Source organism: Onychomys torridus, chromosome 7, assembly GCF_903995425.1.
Source record: "Onychomys torridus chromosome 7, mOncTor1.1, whole genome shotgun sequence".
NCBI lineage: Eukaryota > Metazoa > Chordata > Mammalia > Rodentia > Cricetidae > Onychomys > Onychomys torridus.
The window spans coordinates 1,940,835-1,962,734 of NC_050449.1; the positions used below are offsets into that span (position 1 = coordinate 1,940,835).

General features: G+C 39.0%; 1 protein-coding gene across 1 annotated transcript in view; it reads right to left on the minus strand.

The window, feature by feature from the left end:
* Window positions 1-515: 515 nt before the first annotated feature.
* The window catches only part of LOC118586908 (39S ribosomal protein L33, mitochondrial-like), a 104,123-nt gene continuing 82,738 nt past the window's right edge, over window positions 516-21,900 (minus strand). Inside the window, exon 2 of the mRNA XM_036192355.1 lies at window positions 516-779. Coding sequence (XP_036048248.1) covers window positions 530-779 — 250 coding nt within the window. The 3' untranslated portion in view covers window positions 516-529. The remainder of the gene's footprint in view (window positions 780-21,900) is intronic.

Sequence of the window (21,900 nt, forward strand, 5' to 3'; positions counted from 1 at the left end):
TTGTTTTGTGTTCTTTTGTTTTTCGAGACAAGGTTTCTCCGTGTAGTTTTGGTACGTGTCCTGGCTCTCGTTCTGTAGACCAGGCTAGCCTCAAACTCACAGAGATCTGCCTGGCTCTGCCTCCCAACTGCTGGGATTAAAGTCGTGGGCCACTGCCGCCCAGCTTCTGTATGGTTTTCTATCAGCTAAGTCTGTGGAAGAGCTTCCCGGGTCTAAGAGGTTTCTGTGGAGTTTTAGGCTCTAGTCTATCATTGTGCCATCTACCAATAGAGAACATTCTTCATACAACTATGAAAAACATCTTTTTTTTTTATTTTGACATTTTTTATTAATGCCTATAAAAACTAGAGAGAGAAATGTCTGGTCTCTGTGAAGAACCCTTTCTCGGCTTCCTCCTTTACAATGGCCTTTACCACACCAGCGGCCATGCTGTGCGGCTCCTCTTCCTCAGTACACACTGCTGGTCTCTGAGCCAAGGCCTCATCTCCATCTTCCCGTTTATGAATCAAATTCACTCTCAATCCATTGCTTAGAGGGAGTGGATTTTTTTCTGTTCCACGAAGAGAACTTTTTTGTTCACAATTGGATCATAATGCAGAAGAGTCAGCTTTTCTTGGAGTCGGCTTCTCTTGTGATTGAAGGAGAAACCTGTCCCAGCTTGGCTCACCAGTCTTACCAGAATGGTTTTTGACTTGCTCTTGGCAAAACAGACAGCTGAAAGCAGTGTGGCGTCGGTCCTGGGACTCTGTCCCAGGCCGGCCTCTGAAAAACGTCTTAAACTTCATATGGAAGCACAAATACTTTGAAAAGTCAGAACAGTCCCAAGCAGAAAGAGTAATGCTGGAGTAATCACATTCTGTTCTCAAAATACACTGCAGACGAATAAATTCTTTACGGGTTCTGTGACAGGCACAGACTTAAACATCAATGGACTCGATTACAGAAATAAACCCCCAATTGTAGCCACCTCATTTTACGCAAAGGTGCCCAAACCATACACTGGGGAAAAGGGGTAGCCTTTTCAACAAATAGTGCTGGCGAAACTTGATATTGAGAATTGCAATAATGAAACTCGGTTTCTTTATTTTACCCTGTTTGCCCCACATACACAGAAAAAAAATCAAACCAGAATAAACACATTAATGTAAAACCTGAAACAGTGAAACTCCTAAAAGGTAACTTAGATAAAAATGCTTCGACGTAATTTTGAGAAGTGCAGCGCAGGTAAAGACTGTAAAGAACATATTCATAATTAAATTTTAATATACTGTAAACAAAAAAAAATCAAGACATTCTGAGGAAAATCAGTGGACTATAAATTACAGTGAATTATAATTAAAGAAACAAGCTAGACTAATAAAGACAAATATGACCTGTTTTCACTAAGATGTGATATCAAGATTTAAACTCTATATGTGTGTGCACACATGTGTCACACATGAGAGTGCACATGCATGCACATAGACTATGAAAGCAGAAAAGATGTGGAACAGAAGAGAGGGAGCCTAGTGGAATATATGTAACATGAGGACAGAAGGGAGGCTGTTGATAAGAAGAAGGGACCAACCAGCAAGGTCAGAGCCAAGGTAAAGGGAAAAGAAAAAGACTAGGCAAGGGGAGTGAATATGGAAAAAAAGTATGTTGACACCTATAAACATATGTATTTATTAAATGTCAAAACAATACACATTGTATTGTTTGATAACATAAAAAATTATTCAAAGAACAAAGATTACTAAGATATGTCCCCAAATTGCCACGAAAATAAACACCTCACATTTGTTTATTTTTTTATTGATAAAACATAATAGGTATAAAAGTATCTACTATCTTATCCTCCAGAGAAAATAACTTAATAAGACCGTGTGTTCATTTTATACCACTTATACAAAATTAACATGTGCGTTTCCATTCCTTTGACATGTTGAATGTACTCAGATCTGGTATGATTCAGGCATCTTTCCTTTGCATTTTACTCAGACATGGCATAGTCTTTAAATCACATTTTAATAAGAATAAAATAGAGTTGGTCTCTTGTGTTATAACTAATTTATTTTCTAAGGTATCATCAAACAAGAGAACTTAGACTAACTTGCATTAATTTCAGGAGGATGAGTATCACTTCAGCACATGTATTTTACCTATTCTGAAATTTTTTTCTTGGAACATATTCAAAAACTTCATCAATGTTAATGACATTATTTAGACATTTGATAAACTATTTCCTTCAGGAATGTGTTAAACAAATTGGGACAATTTCCTTGTTTTATGAGGCATAAATTTCAAGACTTTTTGCAGAGCTCTTTATTCAATTAATAATTAATTATCTCAAGAACTGGTTTTTAACTTATACAATTATACATAAAATGTTTTGTCCTGTTTTATCTCTTTTCTTTATGCACAACTATTATGTTAGTTTGGGAAACCCTGCTGTTTGGATTAGATAAATAGATATTTTAGTCCTTAGATTGGATTTAGAAATCACTTCATTCTTCATAAAGTCTTGTTGTTACCTGAATGTAAACTGTCTGTTTATAGTCTCCTCTCTTGATTAGTAAGGTAATGTGAATCTTACGATGTTTTAAAAGTCAAAAAATTTAAACACACAGGAAGAGATAAATACTGATACCCTCATCACATAGTACAAGCATTCATTTTTATCTTTATTCTCACATCCTGTCTCTTATTCATTTTGGTTTTTTTTTGTTATTGTTGTTTTGTCTTGTTTTATTTTTTTGTTTTTTGTTTGTTTGTTTTTTTCGAGACAGGGTTTCCCTGTGTAGCTTTGTGTCTTTCCTGGAATTCACTTGGTAGCCCAGGCTGGCCTTGAACTCACAGAGATCCACCTGGCTCTGCCTCCCAAGTGCTGGGATTACAGGTGTGCGCCACCACCTCCCAGCCTTATTTTGTTTTGTATCTATCAAACTTGTTTTCTTTTAGAAAATAATTTAATCTTCAACAAATATTTTTATAAATGCCATAGCAACTGTTTTTCTAAGTATACACTTGAAATGACATACTTTCCATAACCACTTAGCATTTGTTACTTTAAAAATATTTTTGTCACAAATCAAACAGAAAATATACTTCCATACATAATCCATATGATTGCTTAAAGTTCTTCTGCTATAAGATGAAATTAAAGCCCCACAAAGGAAATTAATCACTTGAATGATGTATAAAGTCGTAACAGTTATGTGTTACTTAATGGTGTAGACTCCTTGTCATATTACCCAGTACTGGATAGCAAATTGAAAACATGTGATAATTTTGTGAGTCTGAAAGTAACTATGGATTTGGTTTACATTTCTTACCACTAAACTTAAGCATTTTTAATATATACATTTATATTTAGTCTTGACTTTTATGCATGTGTTCTATAGTGCAATGTTTTATTTTCTATGTAGGCTTTCAATATATTTCAACAATTTCTATTAAAGTTTAATTCCAAGTTAAACTCTTTCTTAAGGGGGCTGTTGTGTTTATGATTATTTGATTAACCATCTCATTTGAACAGTGTTAACAGTTTAGAAGATGTCAATATTTCTTAATTTTTTTGTGATATTCATTTAACACATTTTCAGATTGAAACAGTATTGCCAGGGAATGTCAATCCAAAGTACTGATTATAATATATCTAATAAATATTTGATTGACATATTGAAAGAACCAAATAACCCTATTTTAATTTAATGAAGTAATTTGTTTTCATTACATTTCAATTGTTATATTGTATTGTGTTTGCCCCCCCCCGAGAAAAAAAGAGATAGAATATGAACCCACATGTCTACTAGATTTCCACTAGAAATGTGTCTATTGAATATATAACTCAACAAACAGTGGTAGTAGTTTAGAATGACATACATATGCTTTTGGCTTACTAACATTGGGCAATGATTTTAGCATATAGCCAATGCATGAAATCTTGACAGTATTTCTTCACTCCTATATGTTAGTAAACATTAAAAGGTAGAATGCCATAAGGGCATTTTAATTCATTTTCTCAGGATTAATTCAGTGCCTTCTGCTTGCCCTTATCAGGGAGCATACTGCTCATATTTCACTCAGTAAATCTGAATTTATAGACTGTTAAATATTGAAAACATATCACTTAGGATATTCATTAAGGAGAAGAATATAAACAGAAAAAATAAGTATTTTACTTTTAAAAATGGCAAGGAGTCACACCATACAACGGGGCCCACGTGGGAGGTTTATTGAGGAGAGGGCAAAGAAGGGGCAGAGAAGGGGCAGAGACCAGTCCCTGGGGATGAAAGCAAAGGAAGAGAAAGGGAAAGAGACAAGAGCCTGGCAGGGCCTGCCTTTTATAAAGGAACATAGCAAATACATACAGTGGGTGCTCTTAGTGGCTGCAGCTAAGGATGTATCCTATCAGGACCCTACGGGCAGGCTAGTGCAGACGTCTAAATTCTAACATTCCTCCCTTTTGTTTGTTATAAAAAGGTGAGGAGTTAGAAAAGGGTAGCAGGTGAGGTGGGGATAAGAGCACTGTGTTCTCGAGACTGCTTCCTTGATGGCCTGGGAGTCATCGATCATCTTTGGAGGACCTGAGAAAACTAGGGTGCTGGCCAAGTCCTGGGGTTGTTTCACTTCACTGTCCAGGCTTTGTGGAACTGTCTGGTACCACTTGGACCTGGCAAGATGCTGTTCAGGTGGATCCAAGTCAACTCCCTAGAGCTCACAAGAAATCATGATGAGATCACCAGCCAAGATGGAGGGGAGCCACATGGCTGCTGTTAATAGTTACTTGCACATACACACAGTATTAAGCAGGAGTTGAGTAAACAGAAAGGGAGAACCAGTGTGAGCTGAGCAAGACGAAGCTGGCTTCTCCATCTCTGATTTGCATGTTGCAGCAAACAGACAGAATGTTTAGAGCGGGAGAGCAGACAGACACAAGCAGGTCTTGAAGCAAAGCAAAAGAAAACTCTTTCTCAGTTCCTGGCCCAAAGAATAGTCAGTGGGTCTCTAAGAGATATCTCAAAGGGAGCAAGGAGATGTATGACACAGTTCCTAAGGAAGGGAAAGAGAAGAAGATCCAAAGGCCTGAATGTTCTGGCATCCTAGGGATCCAGGGAGGTTCAGATTAAGTGGGCATGAGCTATTCAGTGGATCATCATCCAAAGAATAGAAACTGAGGGCTATGAGCCCTAGAGAGACGCAGTCACCTGGTACCAGGACTTCAAGAAAAACCAGCAGGTGAGGAGGACTGTGCTTGAGAAATGAAGCCTCACATATAGGGTAATGGTCAGAGGTGGGTAGCCCCACCAGAGACCCAATTGTTGGTATTGAATGGAAGGCAAACCTGTCAGTGAATGAGAAAGCAGATTTGTTGCAGGTGGAATAGAGCAGATCCCTTGTGAGTAAAACAGATGTATAAGGTCCATGAAGTGGGTACTTTTGGCAGGCCCTGCCAAGGAATGACACCAAGCAAACATGCTACACACAACAGAATTAGTGCAAGAGGTTTATTGGGAGTGAAAGAATTAAAGGCCTCATCAGAGGGAGGATTGAGAGATGCAGGCAGACAAGGGGAAGAAAAGCAAAAGAGAAAAGAAGAGGCAAGAGAGGGAATTAGAATCAAGAGAGAAATAAGAGGTAAGAGATGAGGCATGAGCTCTGCCTGGTGGATACTTTTAAAGGGTGCACAGGCCATGAAAAAGGATCTGGAGACAGATAATCATGTAACTGCTTTGGCAGAGGCTGGGCAGGGGAAACACAGTCAAACAGAGTGGTGCAGCAGCAGGCCTCATAGCTAGTGAGAGCTGAGTAGAGCAGGAAGAAAGAGCAGAGAGAAGGGCTTGGAAAAAGCTTGAAAACAGGGTATCCTCTTCCATCTATTGGATTGCTGGCAGAAGTTGCAACGGTCCCATGAAATACCAGATATTGGAGGCGGGGGTGGGGGGGGGTGGGTGGTAAGTGGCCATTTGAATTGATATTTAAAGGGTAATGGGGCAAAGGCAGATAAGTTTAGCCCTTAAGTTGGGTGGTAAGTATGGTGGGAGGTGCATTTTCCATGAGTGATGTAGAAAAGATCCAAGGGCTGGAATCTCTAGCATTCCAGAGATTCAGAAAGGACTGATGAGGAGGCACAGGATTCTCAGTGGACCATCATCGAAAAAAGCAAGGACTGATGGCCTAAGAGCCTGAGTAAGACACTGTCACCTGGTACCAGGACTTTGAGAAAAGCCAATTGTGGTATAGAAACAAAGCCTTACTCATGGGAAATGGCCAGAAGTGAAGAAGTGGGGAAAGGGGCTTACCAACTGTCAGTGTTGAATGGAGAGTCCCAGCAATCAATTAGGTGGGAATGTAGGGCTGTTGTGGGTGGACCAGGTTCCAGGGTCCCTGCTCATCTCAGACAGCCAGGAGAGCCTAACTGAGCCATAGCACCAAATGTTGTATTTTGAAAGTAGTGAGAAGTCACACCATAAAATAGGGCCCATATGGGAAGTTTATTGAGGGCAGGAAAGAGAAGGGGCAGAGACCGGTCCCTGGGAACAAGAGCAAAGGAAGAGAAAGAGAAAGAGATGAGAGCCAGGCAAGGCCTGTCTTTAATGAGAGAATGTAGCAAATGCACACAGGGGCTGTTCTTGGTGGTTGCAGATGAGGATGTATATTGTCAGGACGCTGAGGGAAGGCCAGAACAGATGCCTAAATGCTAACAGTAACCTTTTTTATATAAAAATGATTAATCCATTGAATGTTGTGAAAAATGAAATACTAATAAAGTTGTATAGTGATATTTTATTTGTATTGAAATGTGATTTTATTTGTATGTTAATAAAGTTGCCTTGAGGTCAGAGCAAGCCAGAACATGAGCTGGGAGGTAGTGGTGCACACCTTTAATCCCAGCACTTGGGAGGCAGAGCTAGGTATATCTCTGTGTGTTCAAGGACACAGCCAGAATGGCAGACACATGCCTTTAATCTCAATAGCAACCATAGAAGACCTGGAGGTCTGTAAAAACAGATAGTGACTAGGAGGTCACATGGCTAGGTTTACAACCAAAGAGAAAACAGAACAGAAAGTCTATAAAAAAGACAGGATACACAAAAGTAGGTCTCTTGTGGAAAGGAAGAACAGCAGAAGCAGTGAAGGGTAGGGTTTTCCGCTCTTGCTCTGACCTCATGGATTTTAACTCTGCAACTGGCTCTGTGTTTCTTTCTTTCTTTCTTTTTTTTTTTTTTTTTGCTGTTTTTTAAACTTTATTATTTTTTTCTTTATTATTATGTGTTTTCAATTTTATACATCAGCCATGGGTTCCCCTGTTCTCCCCTGTCCCACCCCAACCACCACACTCCCCCCAGCCCCTCTCCTCCATTCCCATGTCCTCCAGGATCAAGGCAACCCTGGGGATTCATTTAAACCTGGTGGATTCAGTACAGGCAGGTCCTGTCACCTCCTTCCACACTGAGCAAAGTGTCCCTGTGTAAGCCCAAGGTTTCAAACAGCCAGCTCATGCACTAAAGACAGATCCTAGTCCCACAGACTGGGTGCCTCCCAAGCAGATCAAGCTATTCAATTGTCTCACTTATCCAGAGGGCCTGATCCAGCTGGGGGCTCCACAGCTTTTGGTTTATAATTCATGTGCTTCCATTCATTTGGCTATTTGTCCCTGTGCTTTTTGCAATATTGGATTCAACAATTTACGCTCTTGCAGTCCGTCCTTTTTCTTGACAGTTGGACATCTGGAGCTCCACCTGGGGCCTGGCTGAGGATATCTGCATCCACTTCCATCAGTTATTGGACGAGAGTTCCAGCACGACAGATAGGTTGTTTAGCCATCTGACCACTGGACTAGGTCAGATTAGGCTTTCTCTCAACCATTGCCAGCAGTCTACAGAGGATGTATCTTTGTGGATTTTTGGGGACCTCTCCAGCACTCTGCCTATTCCTGTTCTCATGTGGTCTTCATTTATCATGGACTGTTATTCCTTGTTCTCCCTTTCTGTTCTTGATCCAGCTGGGATCTCCTGCTCCCCTAAGCTTTCTTTCCCTCAAATCTTGCCCTTCATTACTCCCACTGTCATCTATGTTGTTCATGTAGATCTCATCCATTTCTCTGTCACTGGGTGATCCTTGGGTCTTTCCTAGGGTCTCATTTTCTAGGTAGACTCCCTGGAGTTGTGTAGCAGTCCAGTCATCTTTGTTTTACAGCTAGTATCCTCCTATGAGTGAGTACATACCATATTTGTCCTTCTGAGTCTGAGTTACCTCACTCAGGATGATTTTTTCTAGATCCATCCATTTGCCTGCAAACCTCATGATGTCATTGTTTTTCTCTGCTGAGTAGTACTCCATTGTGTACGTGTACTATATTTCCTTTATCCATTCTTCAGTTGAAGGGCATCTAGGTTGTTTCCAGGTTCTGGCTATTACAAACACAGCTGAGCAAATGCCCTTGTGGTATGATTGAGCATTCCTTGGGTATATGCCCAAGAGTGGTATAGCTGGGTCTTGGGGGAGATGGATTCCCAATTTTCTAAGGAAGCGCAATATTGATTTCCAAAGTGGCTGTACAAACTTGCATTCCCACCAGCAGTGCAGGAGAGTTCCCCTTGCTCCACATCCTCTCCAGCATAAGCTGTCTTCTCTGCTTTTGATCTTAGCCATTCTGACAGGCATAAGGTGGTATCTCAGAGTAGTTTTGATTTGCATTTCCCGGGTAATTAGGGATGCTGAGCAATTCCTTAAAAGTCTTTCAGCCATTTGAACTTCCTCTGTGGAGAACTCTCTGTTTAGTTCTATAGCCCATTTCTTAATTGGACTGTTGGGCATTTTGATGTCTAATTTCTTGAGTTCTTTATAGATTCTGGATATCAGCCCTCTGTCAGATGTGGGGTTGGTGAAGAATTTTTTCCATTCTGTAGGCTGTCACTTTGTCTTGTTGACCATGTCCTTTGCTCTACAAAAGCTTCTCAGTTTCAGCAGGTCCCATTGATTGACTGTTTCTCTCAGTGTCTGTGCTACTGATGTTATGTTTACAAAGTGCTCTGTGGTGCCAATGCATTCAAGAGTACTTCCTACTTTCTCTTCTATCAGGTTCAGAGTACCTGGATTTATGTTGAGGTCTTTGATCCACTTGGATTTCAGTTTTGTGCACAGTGACAGATATGGATCTATTTGCAGCCTTCTACACATTGACATCCAGTTATGCCAACACCATTTGTTGAAGATGCTTTCTTTTTTCCATTGTACATTTTTGGCTTCTTTGTCAAAAAGTATATGTTCATAGGTGTGCGGGTTAATATCAGGGTCTTCAATTCAATTCCATTGGTCCACATGTCTGTTTTTATGCCAGTACCAAGCTGTTTTTATTGCAGTAGCTCTATAGGCTCTATAGTAGAGCTTCAGGTCGGGAATTGTGATGCCTCCAGAGGTTGTTTTATTGTACAGGATTCTTTTGGCTATCCTGGGTTTTTTGTTTTTCCATATGAAGTTGAGTATTATTCTTTCCAGATCTGTGAAGAATTGTGTTGGTAATTTGATGGGAATTTCATTGAATCTCTAGATTGCTTTTGGTAAGATCACCATTTTTACTATGTTAATCCTGCCAATCCATGAGCATGGGAGGTCTTTCCATTTTCTGACATCTTCAAATTCTTTTTACAGGGACTTAAAGTTCTTGTCATATAGATCCTTCACATGCTTAGTTAGAGTAACCCCAAGGCACCTTATATCATTTGTGGCAATTGTAAAGGGTGATGTATCTCTGATTTCATTCTCAGCCAGTTTGTCTATTGTATATAGAAGGGCTACTGATTTTTTTGAGTTGATCTTGTATCCTGCAATGTTGCTGAAGGTTTTTATTAACTGTATCAGTTCCTTGGGTGAATTTTGGGGGTCAGTCATGTATACTAACATGTCATCTGCAAATAGGGAGAGCTTGACTTCTTTCTTTCCAATTTGTATCCCCTTAATCTCTTTATGTTGTCTTATAGCTGTGGCTAGAACTTCAAGTACTATATTGAATAAGTACGGGGAGAGGGGACAGCCTTGCCTTGTTTCTGATTTTAGTGGTATTGCTTTCAGTTTCTCTCCATTTAATTTGATGTTGGCTGTTGGCTTGCTGTAGATTGCCTTTATTATGTTTAGGTATGTTCCCTGTATTCCTGATCGCTCCAAGACCTTTATCATGAAGGGGTGTTGGATTTTGTCAAATGCATTTTCTGCATCTAGTGAGATAATCATGTGGTTTTTTTTCTTTGAGTTTGTTTATATGGTGTATTACATTGATGGACTTTCATATATTGAACCACCCTTGTATCCCTGGGATAAAACCTAATTGCTCATGGTGGATAATTGTTTTGATGTGTTCTTGGAGTCTGTTTGCCAGAAATTTTTTGAGTATTTTTGCATCAATGTTCATGAGTGAAATCGGTCTGTAGTTCTCTTTCTTTTTGCATCTTTGTTTGGTTTAGGAATCAGGGGAATTGTAGCCTCATAGAAGGAGTTTGATAATATACCTTCTGTTTCTATTGTGTGGAACAATTTAAAGGGTATTTGTATTAAGTCTTCTTTGAAGATCTGGTAGAATTCTGCAGTGAAAGCATCCGGTCCAGGGCTCTTTTTGGTTGGGAGACTTTTAATGACTGATTCTATTTCCTTAGGGGTTATTGGACTATTTAAGTGGTTAATCTGGTCTTGATTTAACTTAGGTATGTGGTACCTATCCAGAAATTTATCCATTTCTTTTAGATTTTCCAGTTTTGTGGAGTAGAGGTTTTTGAAGTATGACCTGATGATTCTCTGGATTTCCTCATTGTGTGTTGTTGTGTCTCCCTTTTCATTTCTGATTTTGTTAATTTGGATGCTCTCTCTCTGTCTTTTGGTTAGTTTGGATAAGGGCTTGTCTATCTTGTTGATCTTCTCAAAGAACCAACTCTTTGTTTCATTAATCTTTTTATTGTTCTCTTTATTTCTATTTTATTGATTTCAGCTCTCCATTTGATAATTTCCTGGTGTCTGTTCCTCCTGGGAGACTTTGCTTCTTCCTGTTCAAGGGCTTTCAGGTGTGCTGTCAAGTCACTAGTGTGAGATTTCTCCAGCTTCTTTATGTGGGCATTCAGTTCTATGAATTTCCCTCTTTTCACTGCTTTCATAGTATCCCATAAATTTGGGTATGTGGTGTATTCATTTTCACTGATCTCTAGGAAGTCTTTTATTTCTTTCTTTATTTCTTCCTTAACCCATTGGTGATTCAATTGAGCATTATTCAATTTCCATGAGATTGTAGGGTTTCTGTAGTTTTTCCTGTTGTTGAAATCTAACTTTAAACCATGGTGGTCTGATAGAACACAGGAGGTTATTCCAATTGTTTTGTATCTGTTGAGATTTGCTTTGTGGCCAAGTATGTGGTTGATTTTAGAGAAGGTTCCTTGGTGTGCTGAGTAGAAGGTATATTCTTTTATGTTTGGGTGGAATGTTCTGTAGAAATAGATTAAGTCCATTTGAGCCATAACATCAGTTAAGTCCATTATGTCTCTGTTAACTTTCAATTTGGCAGATCTGTCCAGAGGTGAAAGTGGGGTGTTGAAGTCTCCCACTATTAATGTGCGGGGTTTTATATGTGATTTAAGCTTTAGTAGTGTTTCTTTTACAAATGTGGGTGCCCTTGTGTTTGGGGAATAAATGTTCAGAATTGAGAATAAATGTTCATCTTGGTGGATCTTTCCTGTGGTGAGTATGTAATGTCCTTCATCATCTCTTTTGATTGATTTTTAGTTTGAAGTCTATTTTGCTGGATATTAGGATGGCTACACCAGCTTGCTTCTTAAGACCATTTGATTGGAATGTCTTTTTCCCAGCCTTTTATTCTTAGGAGGTGTCTGTGTTTGAATTTGAGGTGTGTTTCTTGTATGCAGCAGAAAGATGGGTCCTGTTTTCATATCCATTCTGTTAGTCTGTGTCTTTTTATAGGAGAATTAAGTCCATTGATATTAAGGGATATTAATGACCAGTGATTGTTCGTTCCTGTTGTTATTTTTATTTTTTGGTGGTAGTGTGTGTGTACTTCTCTTCTTTGGGGTTTAGTGCTGTGGTGTTATCCATTGCCTGTGTTTTCATGGGTGTATCTCCCTTCCTTAGGTTGGAATTTTCCTTCTAGTGCTTTCTGTAGGGCTGGGTATATGGATAAGTATTATTGAAATCTGGTTTTGTCTTAGAAGGTTTTGTTCACTCCATCTATGATGATTGAAAGTTTTGCTGGGTATATTAGTCTAGGCTGGCATCCATGGTCTCTTAGTGTCTGCATTATATCTGACCAGGTCGTTCTGGCTTCAAAAGTCTCCATCGAGAAATCGGTTGTTATTTTGATGGGTTTGCCTTTATAAGTCACTTGGCCTTTTTCCTTTTCTGCCCTTAATATTCTTTCTTTATTCTGTACATTTAGTTGTTTAATTATTATGTGGTGAGGGGACTTTTCTGGGGGGTCTAGTCTGTTTGGTTTCTATAGGCTTCTTGTATCTTCATAGGCATTTCCTTCTTTAAGTTGGGAAAGTTTTCTTCTATGATCTTGTTAAATATATTTTCTGTGTCTTTGAGTTGGTATTCTTCTCCTTCCTCTATCCCTATTATTTGTAGGTTTGCTCTTTTCATGGTGTCCCAAATTTCTTGGACATTCTGGGTCATGACTTTGTTGGTTTTAGTGTTTTCTTTGACTGATGAATCTATTTCTTCTAATGTATCACCAACACCAGAGATCCTCTCTTCCATCTCTTGCATTCTGTTGGTTATACTTGCATCTGAAGTTCCTGGTTTTTTTTTTACTCAGATTTTCTATTTCCAGCATTCCTTTTGCTTGTGTCTTCTTCATTTTTTCTATTTCCCTCTTGAGGTCTTGGACTGTTTCCCTTGTTTTTTTTTCATGATTTTCTTTCAGGGACTTATTGTTTTCTTCTGCTTTAATTGTCCTTTCCTCTAGTTTTTTATAGTGTTTTTCCCAGTTTTTGTTTGTCTGTTCCTCTATTTTATTTTTGATTTCTTCTATATTAGGTTCTAGCCTCTTCATGATGTTACTTATAAGGTTGTTTTCTTCTTCTTCTTCCATTCTGTGATGTTCATGTCTAGCTGTTGGAGAAGGGCTAGGTTCTGGTGATGCTGTATTGCTCTTTATTTTGTTGTACGTACTTCTGCCTTGAAGTCTGCCCATCTCCTCTTGTGTTCATTCTTGGTCTTATCAGTGTACTTGGTCCAGAGAGAGTTGACAGATTTATGGAGCCTTTCTCTGGTCCAGATGGAAGCTCTGGGCCAGATGGCAGTGCTGGTCCAGATGAGAGTGCTGGCCGGATAGGAGCTGGGGGGCTGGACTCTGAGTCTGGGGAAGTCCCTGGGGTCTCCTTATTTCATCCAGATGGGAGCTCCTCTTGTCCAGATGGGAGTTGCTCTGGTCTCTGGTCCAGATGGGAGTTCCAGGGCAGGATGGCAGCTTGGGCCTGGTCTCTGATTCTCAGGAACTGGCTGGGATCTCCAGCAGATGGTTGTTGGTCAGGGTGTGGAGACTGCAGTGTGTGCCTCCAGTCTTAGAAAAGGGGAGCCTTCCCGCAGGGCCCACAGATTGGCAGGAAACTGAGGCCAAGTTGGGCAGGTCCTCCCAAAGTGGCCTGTGTCCAGCGGTGGTACCCAGGGGCAGTTGCCTCTCTGGCTATAACCCCAGGCACTCCCCTCTGGTCCAAATGGGAATTCCAGGGTGGAAGGGAGCTGGGAGTTGGTCTCTGAGTCTCAGGAAGTGGCTGAGGTCTCTGGTCCAGATGGGAGTTCCAGGGCGGATCCAGACACACATAATTTTAAGGAATTGGTAAAATCATAACTTAAATGAGAAAAGACAGTTGATTCACCATGACAATGATGTTTTGAATCATGTAAAAAGTATCATTAACTAATTGTCACAAGATAACTCAATATACATTAAAAGTATTTTAGATTTATTTGTTTTTTGTATATATGTATGTATGAGTGTTTTGCCTGCATGGATATAAGTGTGTCATGTGCATGACTGGTCCCTGTGGTGGGGAATCAGAAAAGTGGATCAGGTCTGTGGTAGTATTGTGTTCCCCAAAATATTATGCACCCTAATAATCTTTCCTGGGGTTAGAGACAGAATAGCCACAATATTAAACATAGAGGATAGGCAGTGGTTGCATATGCCTTTAATCCTAGCATTCCAGAGGCAATAATTCCTCTGAATCTCTGTGAGTTCAAGGCCAAATTGGAAACAGACTGGCATGGTGACACATGCCTTTAATCCCAGGGAATGTTGGCAGAAAGCAGAAAGATATATAAGGCTTGAAGAACAGAACCTAGAAGCATTTGTCTGGTTAAGCTTTTAGCCTTTTGAGCAACAGTTCAGATGAGATCCATTATGAATGAGGACTCAGAGTCTTCCAGTCTGAGGAAACAGGATCAGCTGAAAAACTGGCAAGATGAGGTAGCTGTGGCTTGTTCTACTTCCCTGATCTTCCAGCATTCACCCCAATACCTGGTTCCAGGTTTGTTTTCATTAATAAGACCTTTTAAGATTCCTGCTACACAGGTCTCTCTGGGCTGGAATTAGAGATGATTTTGATCTGCCATGTGAATGTTAGAAATTAAACTCAAGTCCTTTTAAAGCCAGTAAGTGCTACTAACCTCTAAGCCATTTCTTTTCTTTTTTTGGTTTTTCCAGACAGGGTTTCTCTGTGTAGCTTGGCGCCTTTCCTGGAACTCGCTTTGGAGACCAGGCTGGCCTTGAACTCACAGAAATCCACTTGCCTCTGCCTTCCAAGTGCTGGGATTAAAGGCGTATACCACAGCGGATCTCTGCATCTGCTTCCATCAGTTACTGGATGGAGGCTCTATGAAGACCATTAGGGTATTCGCCAATCTGATAGGCCAGTTCAGGCACCCTCTCAACTACTGCTAGTAGTCTAAGGCGGGGTCATCCTTGTGGATTCCTGAGAATTTCCCTAGCACCCTGTTTCTCCCTGTTTCCCTTTATCATGGCATCTTTTTCCTTGCTCTGTCACGCTGTTTCTGTTCTTGTTCAACCATCCCGTTCCCTTATGTTCTCATTGCCCATGCCCTACCTTCCATTGCCCACCCCTAGTTTGCTCACTGAGATTTATATTGCCCCTTCCCAGGGTAAGCCATGCATCCCTCTTAAGGTTATCCTTGTTAGCTACTTCCTCTGGAGCTGTGTGTTGTAGTCTGGTTATCCTTTGCTTTACATCTAGTGGAATGAAGTTTTTTATCTAACAAGTTGAAGGTGTTCAGGTGAAATCCCCTGTACCACAATCCAATGATACAATGATACAAGACAAAGTTGACAAAAACTAGGTGAATAAAAATAGTCTTAATGATTGACAGCTACTTACAGTAGCATGCTTGGCATCTGACAATGTCTTTTCCATTATATATAGTGCAGTTAGTTGACAAACTTTTACTCACCAACACACACACACAAGCAAAAACAAACAAAAGTAGTTCGTCTTTTGCTACTTTAAAAGAAAAAGTCTAAAATCTTATCCAGGCCTGTCAAGTCTCCAAATCAGTGCTTCATAATTGCCTGTAAAGTTTCATCTCTGGTTTTGCATTCTTAGTCTGCCTTTTCTTTGAAATAAAAATCAATTGGCTTAAAAAGAAAAAGAAAATATGCTAGATAGGAAATAGGAAAGGGACACAAGATGGAAGGTAATTGTGATCTGTGGCAGTGTGCTGACTACTTGTAAGAAAAGTCCCATTACTTTATACAAGTTATATGTGAATAAAATATAAAAGCAAAATAATAATAACCACCTACCTGTAGGATAAACTATATAATTACTTGACTAAGAAACAAATAAGCAAATTTGAGAACAGAACAAATGTGTTCACCCAATTTGTACCAATAAATACTTAAAATGATGATGCTTAGGGGCCCAACCTGTGAAACAGGAAGGGAAAAGAAAAGAGGCACTATTCCTAACACTGGAATCCTTGGAAGAAAGTATTAAAAAGCAAGAAGGAAGAAGTTGTGAAAACATGGCAGAGTATTTTCCACATTTGGCTAAAGACATAAACCCACAGGTTTAAGAAGTTAGTGAAACCAAAATAAAATAACAGCCCAAAATCAATGTCATAGCAAGCTGTGATTAAACATCTAACCACTACTATACTGATAGCAGTAAGAAGAAATGTCACATTACCTTTAAATGATAATGTTTCAAATGACAGTAGGTTTCTCATTTGAAAAACAGGAAAAAGTGGAAGACTATTTTCCAAGTACTAGAGAAACACTGGCCTATTTTAATTTCTTTTTAGACTGGATGTATACATATAAGTAATTCATTTAATTGTGAATAGTCTAAATATTTTACATAAAGGTCAGAGAGTGGGAGTTAACACACAAGTAATAATGAAAACAATAATAATGAATAAAAATACCACAACTACTTTCATTTAAAATTACAAGAATGGTTATATTAATACTTGTTAATGTTGCATTTGGGCTATTCTCACCCAAGAGAAAGAGACTGGGATGAGTTCTTTATGAATTTGAAATATTTATTGAGCCACATAGACCATCCATCTCAGGGCACACACTATTGTGACTGCAAATCTAAAGAGATATCCCAGAGTCTGTAAACCAGGACGTTTATAAAGGCAAAACCCACAAGTTAAACACTTTCTTCCAGTGCAGGTATGGTGACTGCTTGCAAGCATGACAGGATATGAACTTTTGATTTTGTTTTTTATTTTTTGTTTGTTTGTTTGTTATATTGTTTTGTTTTGTTCTTTTGAGACTAGGTTTCTCTATGTATCCCTAGCTGTCCTGAAACTCTGTGACCAGGCTGGCCTTGAACTCTAAGATCCATCTGCCTCTATGATATGAATTTTTAATAAGAAGAAGGTATAATTGTGTCACCATGGCATAAGAGTTTGATCAGGGAGGAGAGCAGAGAGTCTAGCAGTAACAGAAGAAAACAATGGCAGGTGAGCTATGGTCTTGTAAGCACTATTCACGCCTGAGGGTCAGATTGACCTAAATTTTAACCAAAAGTTGAGTGTAGCTGAAAGTTTTTCTATGTCTTGTTCTGACAAATCTCTTACCCACTTTCCCATACAGCCTTTTATAAAACAATCGCCCAGAAGCTTATATTAATTAAAACTGCTTAGCTCAGGCTTTTTACTGACTAGTTCTTACACTTAAACTCAGGCCATTTCTGTTCATCTATATGTTACCCCATTTTCTGCAGCTTTGTTTGTGTATCATTATATGCTGCTCCCTGGATGTTGGGTTGGCATCTCCTGACTCAGCCTTCCTCTTCCCAGAATTCTCCTTGTCTGCTTATCCAGCATATAATTCTTGCCTGGCTACTGGCCAATAAGTGTTTTATTAAACCAGTGTACAAAAGCATTATCCCATAGCAGTTTGGTCAAGAATTAGTAAACATATTTTCTCACTTTATTAAAACATTTTGTAAAAGAAAATTATTATAGATTAAAGTTCATCATGATAAAAACTTATTTAAAAAACTATTGGAAATAAATAAATGGTTTATCTGGTCTTGATTTAACTTAGTTATGTAGTACTTATCCGGAAAATTATCCATTTCTTTTAGATTTTCCAGTTTTGTGGAGTAGAGGTTTTTGAAGTATGACCTGATGATTCTCTGGATTTCCTCATTGTTTGTTGTTATGTCCCCCTTTTCATTTCTGATTTTGTTAATTTGGATGCTCTCTCTCTGTCTTTTGGTTAGTTTGGATAAGGGCTTGTCTATCTTGTTGATCTTCTCAAAGAACCAACTCTTTGTTTCATTAATCCTTTGTATTGTTCTCTTTATTTCTATTTTATTGATTTCAACTCTCAATTTGATAATTTCCTGGCATTGGTTCCTCCTGGGAGACTTTGCTTCTTCCTGTTCAAGGGCTTTCAGGTGTGCTGTCAAGTCACTAGTGTGAGATTTCTCCAGCTTCTTTATGTGGGCATTTAGTGCTATGAATTTTCTTCTTAGCACTGCATTCATAGTATCCCATAAGTTTGGGTATGTGGTGTATTCATTTTCATTGATCTCTAGGAAGTCTTTAATTTCTTTCTGTATTTCTTCCTTAACCCAGAAATCCACAATGATACATCCTCTGTAGACTGCTGGCAATGGTTGAGAGAAAGCCTGATATGACCTAGTCTGGTGATCAGATGACCAAACACCCTAACAGTCGAGCTGGAACTCTCATCCAATAACTGATGGAAGTGGATGCAGATAGCCTCAGCCAGGCCCCAGGTGGAGGTCCAGGTGTCCAATTGTCAAGAAAGAGGAGGGACTGTAGGTGCATGAATTGTTGAGCTCAAGATTGGAAAAAGCACAGGGACAAATAGCCAAATGAATGGAAGCACATGAGTTATGAACCAAAGGCTGTGGAACCCCCAGGTGGATCAGGCCCTCTGGATAAGTGAGACAATTGAACAGCTTGAACTGTTTGGGAGGCATCCAGGCTGTGGGACTGGGACCTGTCCTTAGTGCATGAGCTAGCTGTTTGGAACCTTGGGCTTACACAGGGACACATGCTCAGCCTGGAAAGAGGAGACAGGACCTGCCTGTACTGAATCCACCAGGTTTAAATGCATCCCCAGGGGAGTCTTGGCCCTGGAGGAAATATGAATGGAGGGGAGGGGAGGGGGGAAGGTGGCGGTGGGGACAGGAGTGGGGAGGACAGGGGAACCCATGGCTGATGTGTAAAATTAAAACACAAATGTAGTAATAATAATAATAATAATAATAAGAAGAAGAAGAAGAAGAAGAAGAAACTAAAACTATTTTCAAAATAAATTGCCCTAAATGATCACAAAATAAATAAATAAAGAAAGAAATAAATAAAGAAAGAAAGAAAGAAAGAAAGAAAGAAAGAAAGAAAGGGTCTGAAATCACATAATCAATGAGTGGAGTAAAAAAATCTGCAGTTATAATAATAACCTTTAGCGCGCTCTCTCTCTCTCTCTCTCTCTCTCTCTCTCTCTCTCTCTCTCTCAGAACAGAGTTATTAGACATAAAACCAGTGAGGATACAGATGCTTAGAAGATCAGGACAAATTTACAGAATGTATTAGAGAATATAGATGAGTAATCATCCAAAAATCAGAATACTTATTTCTCAAATGTCCATGAAATACCAGGATGAATAACACTCTCAGACATACACAAAACATACAGAATATCCTGGAAGTTAAAAGTTTTTGAGTGCAAATTTTGGTTTCAACTCCCAGAATCAATAACGAAACACTGTCATACCTCAGAGAATGTGTTTTTTTTTTTAAATCAAAATGGAATAAAATTTTAACAGCCTAAAAGCAAAGGTACATCTCTGCACATAGGAAAATTAAACAACACGCTTGTAAATATTTCACATACCACAGAAAAAGTCAAAGAAAAAATATGTGGGACTGAGTGAAAACAGAAAGCTATATAGCAGAATTTATGGGTTCCAACTAAAGTCATACTGAGTGGGAAGACACATCATATATAAATTCCTACTCTACATTAGGAGGCACAGAGATCTGAAAACTCTAATTTATGTTCCTATTTCAATGGATTAGTAAAGAGTAGCAAAATAAGTCTACTGCAAATAGGAAAGAAAAGTGATTTCAAGAACCTGAGGTAATAAGATTGAAATTGGGGGGAAAATTTATTTAAAAAAAATTATTAAATAAAAAGCTAATTCTTCCATTATGGAAATCAATTTGATTTCTAGTAATAAAAAATTAAGTTAGAGCTGGGGATATGGTTCAATCTTACAGTATTGCCTAGTGTTCACACCCTGTGATCCACTTCTAGCACCACAAATCAATCAACCAAACAAAAATGAGTAAAGTTTATAGATCATTGCTCAATCAAAGTAATAAAGAGATGTAGCATGGATCACTAATCCCTGTAGTGACACAGCTGGATTGCCATAAATTCCAACATAACTCAAAAACAAAATAATGGGATATTATGAATGATTGCACACTAAGAAATTTAACAACATAGGGAAAAAGGGATCAATTCCTCAAGATGGCAAACACTCCAAATTGTATCAAAATGAAATAGATAAGTTAATCCTATAATCATTAAGGAGTAAGCTTGTTGGGGATATTTTCAGTCTTCTTTTATAAAATAAGCATGTAACAGTTACATCCATATGGGACATTTATCTCAAAGACTAGAAACATGTTATGATGACTGTCAATCTTACAGGATGTAGAATCACCAAGAGATAAATGTAATTCCAGTAATGTATGTTTGTGAAGGAACTGCTTACTCTTACTGAAACTTGATATGCCATGTTTTGTTGATATACACAGGGGGTCTGCCCTTTTCTCAATAGAAATGGAGGAGTGGATGGCGGGAGGCAAACAGGAGGTGGCTGGAGGTACCAGAAGGAGAGAAGGGAGGAGAAACTATGGTCCGGATGTGAAAAAGAAAACAAGAAAGAGACAATCAAGAAAGAAAGAAAGAAAGAAAGAAAGAAAGAAAGAAAGAAAGAAAGCAAGCAAGCAAGCAAGCAAGCAAGCTTTCTGGTCCTGGGTGCTCCTTAGGGGTCCACAGCTGTGTAGTACAAGCGGAGGCACAGGTGTGGGACAGCTAGCTCTGATCCCCTCCCTCTACATGGCTTTCATAGTTGCTGACTTCTAGAGCAGATACAGGAAGAGAAAGACTCAATGACTCTAGGCGGTGGCCAGTAGGAATACGATTATGCTCCAGTGAGTACATGGACAACACAAAATGTACTTGATTTTTTAGGGGGTTATGGGGGAGGAGTGGACATGGGAAGACTAGGAGGTGAGAGCAATTGGGATGTGTGATGTGCAATTTCAAAATAATCAATAAAAAATAGAAACTGAAATGATACTTTTCCATGTGTTTAACAAATTTAAATGTTGGAAATGAATGGCAGAAAATTTAATTAAGACAAATTCTTTAAATTCCAGGCAACTGTCACATCTAATATTCAAAAGTGTAGCATATATTGTGGTTCACTAGGTGAGAATGACATGGCCTGTGTTTACCAGATAGTCATTCCTGACAATTGCTTTGCATATGCCAGTGGGATTGTTAGTTCCTCTGTTGAAGGAAGCATAAGCATGCACAAGCTTTCTTCCTTGAGATGCCAATATCAGCCCCTTGCTAACTCCTCAAGGTTATTCTATTTCCTGCCAATGACCAGTTGTTATCCCCCACCCGCCATTCATGCACAAGGAAAGGTCTAGAAACCACAGTTGGGTCAGCTAATCTGTTTTCATAAAAAGCATGAAATCAAGAGACCTAATCACATTAGCAATGGCTGATAATTACATTTGAATTCCAGGCTGTCTGTTGAGGCTAATGAACTGCTTTGTGGCTCCAAAGTGGAGCCAGGGTCTCACAGGCCAGTTGTGAGTTATGAGCACATTTCCTTTTATTGTCTATAAATCTTTTCCAGTTCTATATTCACAGTAGCTTAAAACACCTAAATTCACATCAGTGACTATACAGCAGTACTCTGAATGTTTAGAATTAATAGTGAAGTTAAGTATAGCCCCTATATTTTAAAAATTCATTTTCAGTACAGCCTAACCTTAATTACAGTAAATCAGATCATATCCAGTGACAGGGTTAATAAATGCTTGTGCCTTTTTTTTTTCCAAGTATGTATCACAATAACTCTGTACACTGCCTCATGAAATAGGTTTGAGAGAGAAATGGACCTGGAGTTAAATAGTAGAGCATCACATTTGAAAGGTAATATTAGCTTGACATGAAACCAATGCATAACTAGAGTGGAGTGACTAATGGCCATGCCAAGAAATGGGTGTGGAAAAACTGATTTGGACATTAGGTACATAGAGGTTATGTATTGGTGAAATTATTAAGGCCACTCCATGTAGTTAAAAGGGAGGTTTATTTTG